Source organism: Cydia strobilella, chromosome 1 (assembly GCF_947568885.1).
Source record: "Cydia strobilella chromosome 1, ilCydStro3.1, whole genome shotgun sequence".
Taxonomy (NCBI): domain Eukaryota; kingdom Metazoa; phylum Arthropoda; class Insecta; order Lepidoptera; family Tortricidae; genus Cydia; species Cydia strobilella.
In genome coordinates, this window is record NC_086041.1 from 2,453,577 (window position 1) to 2,461,781 (window position 8,205).

Below are 8,205 nucleotides of genomic sequence, written 5' to 3' on the forward strand. Positions count from 1 at the left end.
CCCTGGCCTGGTCTAATCGGCACAGTCCGCACAGTATTAAGGATGACTCACATTAGACCGGGCCGTGACCGGGCCGGAGCTTTCGGCGCTTACTTTTCTATGACATGACAGGTGATCACGTGATGTTTTCCATAGATAACGAAGCGCCGGAAGCTCCAGCCCGGCCACGGCCCGGTCTAACGTGAGTTCATCCTTTAGTCAATCATTTTGATAGCACAGACCGTGCAAGTGATATTTTCAACGTCAAACTTCTAACAAATTATCACGTTTAAAATAACATTTGCACAGTATCTGCACTATCTGCTATTAAAATCGCTGGCGAGTCAGCTTGGTCTGACTCTAACTACTGACAGAGAAATGTTTGTTTAATTTTTCAAAAGAAATCTGACACAAAGTATTTAGACAAAGGAATAAGCTTAGAATAATAAGGCTTTATTATTCTAAGTATTTTAGTACTACTCATAACTAGAGTTTTGAATGATTCACGGTTAGTTTCACTAGACTTATATTGACACCCACCCGCTATCTTCAGTCACCCGTGAACATGATTCATGTAACTGCGTCGAAATATCGGGAGCTCACAAATAATACAAAAGGTAATCACGGTCTATATCCCGGTCAATATAATTCTACTCATAACTACCTGGACCGTGGCCGTGGATCACAATAAATCAATAAACGCTTTTCAAATCAATCACCGCCGGGCACGCACACCACCGCACGCCCTGCCTATTGTTTCAACCCCCTACTCGTCACTAGATGTCTCTTTCAAACGTATATAAACCTTAGACGGTGAACCAAATTGTCATTCGTGAGCAAGCTACGAAACAGTAAACGTTTCCCTTTAACGAAATGTAAGCTAGACAGAATGTCTCTGCTGCTTTCCATGTTGGGCTTGTCCCATCGCTGTCGGCGTCATCGGCGGTTGGAAGCAAAAATCACTTTAGTGCCTTTCATCATGGGCTTGGGCTTGCTCTTTCCTCGGCTAAAGGAACAGGACTTGCTAGCCATGACGCCTGACGAGCTCTTCACTGCATCACCAATGGCGATATACCTTCCATGGACACAGCGGGCTGAGAGCAACGTCGGCTCCATCAAGTTTGACATAGAAACGTTCCAAGTGAATCTCGACGTGCCAGTAGACTCCGTCAAAGCACCCGACGGGTTCATAGTCATCCAACTTGAAGAAACAAAGCAAGCTAGTTACTCATCCAGCCAGTTCTCAAGCGAGTACGCGGAAGGGTGCAACTCGGAGGGAGAGTTAAGGTTAAGGCTGTCATCAGAAGGCGTCCCGGTCATCGTTCGCGCGGCTCCGAACGAAATGCCGGTGTCCATCTTCAAGCGTGGGTCAGTTCGGAGGGAAATTGAGGAGGCTTGGGGCAACCTCGATGACAGATAATGAAGGTTTTTAGTCACAATCAGGGTTATAAAACTTTTCTTACGCTGGTTGAAAGAAAGCTTTATGACTTTGATTGTAACTTTGGATGATAGGATAAGATTAGGTGCCTATAGTTGGAATTTTCTGTGGTGATTTCTTGAGCTCAATCTGTTAAACAAAAGTTATTGTTTCCTTTATGCGGTGTTTGGCACTGATACTGCTAACCTCGTCATAGAGAACGGGAATAAGCCCGTTTGAAAAGCATTTTTACCATCCTATTTATATAGTTCAAATTCATGAAGCAGCCCATTCGGAGATGACACTTTTATTAACTCCTAAGAAATGGCTTGCACGTTGCTGATTATTCTCCGAATGAGCTGTTACATAACTTTGAACGTTAACACTATCAAGATAGTTGCTTTGGCACTTACCGAAGACGACTTTTTTTAACAGATTATGCTCTGAGCTGAAAAAATAATCTCAGAAAATTACGTCTATAGTTATCATAGAATTTATTTAACGAAGTGGCTGGATCCATAAGCTAATCTATGGTCCATTTAATGTCAAATAGAAAAAATATTAATTAATTAGGTTAAGTACTTACAATTTAACAGCCCAGTTATGTCATAAAAATAGGAACTGCTTAGGTATAAGTTTAATGAAGTATAAAGACTGATTTTATGCTCACACACACATACTCGTAAAATAGGAACTGCAAATTTCAAGTTACGTTAGTATAAGTCATCTTAATTTTTAATCTTAAGGTTTATTAATTTGTAGCATCAAATAAAATTATTAAAGTATAATTATAACTGTCATTTCATTTCTACATTAATTTATTACCTTGACTTCACATTCACACATCAGATAAATTAAACTTCAAAGTTACACGTACTTACAAAAACCCGCCCAAGTGCGAGTCGGACTCGCGCACGAAGGGTTCCGTATTCCGTACCATTACGCAATCACGGCAAAAATATCACGTTTGTTGTATGGGAGTCCCACTTAAATATTTATTTTATTCTGTTTTTAGTATTTGTTGTTATAGCGGCAACAGAAATATATCATCTGTGAAAATTTCAACTGTCTAAATAGCTAACACCGTTTTATGAGATACAGCCTGGTGACAGACGGACAGACAGACAGACGGACGGACAGCGGAGTCTTAGTAATAGGGTCCCGTTTTTACCCTTTAGGTACGGAACCCTAAAAATAACATACAATATTAACATTAACCCTGCCATGTTCACAATCGAAATAATGACCTTTAATCAATTATAAAATAAAAATTAAAAAAGCCCTAATTTTAATGAAACGAGGCACACACGTTTTTGCTTTGGGGGTTAAAAATATATTTTTTTTATAATAAATACGGTGTTTAAGTTCCGAACTTATAATTAACTTAGCGCTAATCAACTCTTACGATACTTGATTTTTTAAATAGTAAATTCGTTAGCGGGCACTATAGTGCGACATAAAATAGTAAAAATTAAATAAAATGGAACTAAAAAAAACATATTAAAATGTTACCACGTGACAGTTACGTAGGAAGTGGCGCCCTCAATAATTTTCTACAGTTTCTTGTCGGACTATATTTCTTATGAATTAAAAACAAATTAAGTAAATATTTTTTACTAGCTATTAGATTTTTTACATTTTTAGGGTTCCGTACCTCAAAAGGAAAAAAACGGAACCCTTATAGGATCACTCGTGCGTCTGTCTGTCTGTCCGTCTCTGTCACAGCCTATTTTCTCCGAAACTACTGGACCAATAAAGTTGAAATTTGGTATACATATAGAATACATAATAGTTATAGTGACCCAAAAACGGCCATGTAACGTAAACAAATGAATTTTAAACACGGGGGCCACTTTTGGGGGGTAAATGAGAAAATGAGAAAATTAAAAACTATTTTTTTAAATTATACCGTGTTGCATATCAAATGAAAGAGCTTATTGTGAGAATCTTAAATTATTTTTTAAAAATTTTAGGATAAATAGTTTAGAAGTAATTCAATAAAATAAGCAAAAGATTACCATTCCCCCCTTTATCTCCGAAAGTACTGGGTCAAAAATTAAAAAAAAAAAACATAAAATAGATCTTCACAGGAAAATCTATTAGAAATGTGCAGTCGAGCGTGGGTCGGACTTAATTACTTTAGTTTTTGATCCGACCCACCACGGGTTTTTTAAGGACAGTCACGTGTTACATATAAAATTGTTTAAATTATGTAATGTACGGTACGGAACCCTTGGAACGCAAGTCCGACTCGCACTTGGCCGGCTTTTTTTAATTCTTAAAAAAATAATTTTTCTAGCGTTCAAATATATAAGTGGGTAAATAAGCCTAATAAATATGTTATGGTAAATACGCTTAACCCTCCCCCCCATTGTTTACTTAATTGCTTAATTTAAAAAGCATCGCAAAATCGTCGTGAAATCTTCAATAAATTTCAGTGATCACTCAATCAATGTATTGGAGAACACTGTAATTACAATGTTTTTGAAAAATAAACAATAAACAATCCCACAAAACTGGATTTATGGAACACAAATTGATTATTTACACGTAATAAATCGTATAATAGTGAATTGTTTTAGTAGGCAGTTGTGCACGCGGATTTGCCCGTGTGGGATTCGATCTTTGCAACGTTGCCCCTCCTCGCTCTACCATCAGGGGCCTATTGCATAATAAAATACAAGCTGATACCATTAGTGGTTTTACATACAAAATCACTAATAGTATTCTGTCAGTCAGTTGTACGTGGTTTGTCAGTTCATTACCTACTAGCTTTTGCCCGCGACTTCGTCTGCGTGGAATTAGTATTTTCTGTGTGGTACCTTAACTTTTAAATCCATCCTTTTTTTCACCCCCAAATTGGTCCACTTTATATATTTCCACCCTATTTTTAACACCCTTATAGGGATGATTTCGGGGATAAAAATTCTTCTATATCGCCGGCAGTTATTGATTCCCCATACAAATTTCCACCCCCTTTTGACCCCCTTGAGGGATAAGGAAAAGGGGATAAAAGTATCCTATGTCCTTCCTCGGGACTCAAACTATCTGTATACCAAATTTCAACTAAATCGGTTCAGCGGTATAAGCGTCAAGAGGTAACAGACAGACAGACTTTCGCATTTGTAATATTAGTATGGATATAACGCGACTTGTATTTAGATTAGCTGTATGCAGCACCATCAGTGAACTGCGGCAGTGACCCGGTTGAACTGCGTTTGCGCATCGCATAACGGGCGCGCCCACGCATCATGCTTGTAGTTCGCTTCAAAACAAAGGTTCCGCGCAATGTAGTAGGTCCGATTTAGTTCATTGACGCGCTTTAGACCTTAGACTACTGTATATTCTAAGGTTCAGTATATATTCGAGACACTTGTAGTCTTGTACAAATTACCACGACAGTGATTAATGGTTAGGTTAGAGCGTTTTCACGTTATCCGATCCGATATCGGATGTAGGATTCTAACATCCCCCCAAGCCTGCCTACGGGTCTGCGGCGTCGTCATCGGCATAAGATCGACACAAATAAAAGAGGGATGAACGCAGGGGCAGCTGCGCGGCAGCTGTGCTCGCACGCGCCTTAGCATCTGACGATGCCACTCGGCGACATAGAACTGTCAATCCTAGCGGGTACAAATGATTGTGATAATATTGATTGATCCCGGCCACTCGACGGTAAATACAGGAGAACTTTCAGCCCCGGCTATGTATATGATACATAAATGATATGACAGTCATAATTTTAAAACTAACACGCGACTTAATCGCGTACAAACTTACGTTTATGGCCTGACGTTTCGAACGTGACGTTACGTTCGTGGTCACAGGCAGAGTCCCTGAGACCACTTGGAGTCCTGGATTCTGCCTCATCTGCCTGTGACCACGAACGTAACATCACGTTCGAAACGTCAGGCCATAAATAAACGTAAGTTTGTACGCGATTAAGTACCGCGCGTGATCCATAGCGTTAAAACAATTACAAATATTATAATACGAATAACTATATAACATAGAGGAAATCACAATCAAACTATACTTAGGTAAAGTAGGATAAAGGATGACTCACATTAGACCGGGCCGTGTCCGGGCCGGAGCTTCCGGCGCTTACTTTTCTATAACATGACAGGTGATCACGTGATGCTTTCCATAGTAAACGAAGCGCCGGAAGCTCCGGCCCGGACACGGCCCGGTCTAACGTAAGTCAACCTTAAGGTATCAATCAATAGTCTGTTAATTTATATATTATTGGAAAATATTTACTCAATAAACCTCTATCATCTTACTTGAAATATATAATAAGGTTCATATATAGGGTAAAAACTGGAGAAATAACTTTTGAATCATTTTATGATAATTCTTTTACCCTTTATGTATCACTAATCACGTCTGTGAGCCGAAAACGTGTAAAAACTCGGTCAATGTCAACTCCACATCCAGGTAGAGCTTACCCTTCGTCAATTGTTAATTGAATTATAATACATACTTGAGTCCCAGAACCCCACAATAAGGCAATGGGTTAAGGAGCGACGCACCCATAGACTACGCATAGGTCACGGCCACCCCACACTACTTAGCGTCTTTTGAGCGTCGGTGTCTACTGTCAGACACCGACACTGACTGATTGACTGACCGAGACTGTGTGTGTGTGGTGTGTGTGTGGAGTCAGTAGTCATTCATGTCATGTATGATTTAAGGCCGTTCCATCTGTTTGCCGCTGTCACTGTTACATTTCGCAAGAAAGATCATGCGCGCCAAGTGTCACTTTTGATCGAATTTTGTCGATTTTTATTTATTTTAAAAACGTTACCTTACAATATCGCAAACCGAAAGCTATGAAATTACTGTTTAAGTTAAGATTGTTTTTCTTCTTTTTAGGGTTCCGTACCCAAAGGGTAAAAACGGGACCCTATTACTAAGACTCCGCTGTCCGTCTGTCCGTCTGTATGTCTGTCTGTCACCAGGCTGTATCTCATGAACCGTGATAGCTAGACAGTTGAAATTTTGACAGATGATGTATTTCTGTTGCGGCTATAACAACAAATACTAAAAACAGAATAATATAAATATTTAAATGGGGCTCCCATACCACAAACGTGATCTTTTTGCTGTTTTTTTTCCGTAATGGTACGGAAACCTTCGTGCGCGAGTCCGACTCGCACTTGGCCGGATTTTTGTTTATAGTATCACATAATAAATAACCGAGTAAAGTTCGATTAAAAGTCCGAATTAGAGGTTACTTTGGGAATCAATCGAGCGAAGTGTCATAATTCGTGTATCGGAAGCTATGTTATTAAAGATAATATAATCAAGAACTACATATATTTTTTCCACGTCTACGAATATCAACGCCTCTTAAAAAAACATGATCATATAAGGAGATTTTTCGCCTTCTGGCTCAGGGAACCGCCTTAATTCTAACGATAAAGGATGACTCACGCTAGACCGGGCCGGGGCCAGGCCGGAGCTTCCGGCGCTTCATTTTCTATAGAATTCCACATGATCACCGATCAGCCGTCATAAAAAATTACGTGTCGGACGCCTCGGCCCGGGCCCGGCCTAGTTTAGCGTAAGTCATCCTTAATGCCAGCTGTAATCTCTAAATTACCTTTATTCAAGTTCGATGTGGGTACAAAACTTATTCTAAAAATAAATCTAAAAATTATATTTTACATAATTAAGCAAGAACAATTTTTTTTAAACCTCTTTGTTATTACTTTATGATCTAGGTACCACATGCTAGACGTGGGTGTAATTTCCGAAACTACCGACGGCACACCAGACGGCCTAGCCATGATTACAATCGTTTGCCTCTGTCATATAAGTTTTTGGCAAAAATTTCTTTTTTGGCACAAGCTTTTATCGCTGACCGTACTTTTTTTCCACAGGCAACTAATACTCATCGGGACAATTCTAAAAACCCCAAACACAATTAGGTTGCGTTTTTTTATCACAGAGTTCCTATGAACACCTCCTGTCTTCATCATCAGATCAGCTCGATGGTACCATAATATTGCATTGTTACCCGACTTACATGCGTATGCAAATTTTCAGCTTCATCGGAAACCGGGAAGATGGTATAAATTAGTTACCTTAGATTCCATTACATAGTCCTGATGCGTCGCGTGCGAGACAGTTCCAACAGCCTCGTGCGCCTAGTGTTAGTGAAACATTGGGACAGTGTACATATGGGATCCAGAGGCTTAGTTTATAGGTTATTATAAGTTAGTATAGGTTTAACTAACATAGGCTTAAGGGAATGTACACTAACACTATGGACATTAGTCTGAAATAAAATATATTGATTGATTGATTGATAGTTAGTTACATACAGGTCGACCTAATAAAAGCGTGTTAATAAAAGTGCGACAGAGAGACATTAGCGTTTCGTTCGCTGCGGCGCAATCAATTGTCATCTTCGCTAGGCCCCCAGTACTTGTATGTTTCATCTAGTAAGTGATCTGTGATGCGCCGGACGCCAGCGGCAGCGGGTCCAGATTTACATCTGTCCCCGTCAGATGGCGCATCCACCTGCTCGGTCTTGTAATACTGTTTCATATGTTATACATAGGTATGGCATACGGCTACTAAACTAGAGCAAAAAACCGGCCAAGGGCGAGTCGGACTCGCGCACTAAGGGTTCCGTACTATTACGCAAAAAAGGCAAAAAAATCACGTTTTTTGTGTGGGAGCCCCACTTAAATATTTTATTTTATTCTGTTTTTAGTATTTGTTGTTATAGCGGCAACCGAAATACATCATCTGTGAAAATTTCAGCTGTCTAGCTATCACAGATCACGAGATACAGCCTG

The 8,205-nt window shown here is 39.6% G+C and overlaps 1 protein-coding gene across 1 annotated transcript; it reads left to right on the forward strand.

Moving 5' to 3' along the window:
• The first annotated feature begins 868 nt into the window (after window positions 1-868).
• On the forward strand, window positions 869-1,399 carry LOC134748091 (uncharacterized). Its single transcript, XM_063682798.1, has one exon. It carries the CDS (start codon window positions 869-871, stop codon window positions 1,397-1,399), a length of 531 nt encoding a protein of 176 aa, XP_063538868.1.
• Window positions 1,400-8,205: the final 6,806 nt, after the last annotated feature.

Coding starts and splice junctions, on each gene's coding strand:
- LOC134748091 (XM_063682798.1), top strand. CDS start 869: ATGTCTCTGCTGCTTTCCATGTTGGGCTTGTCCCATCGCTGTCGGCGT.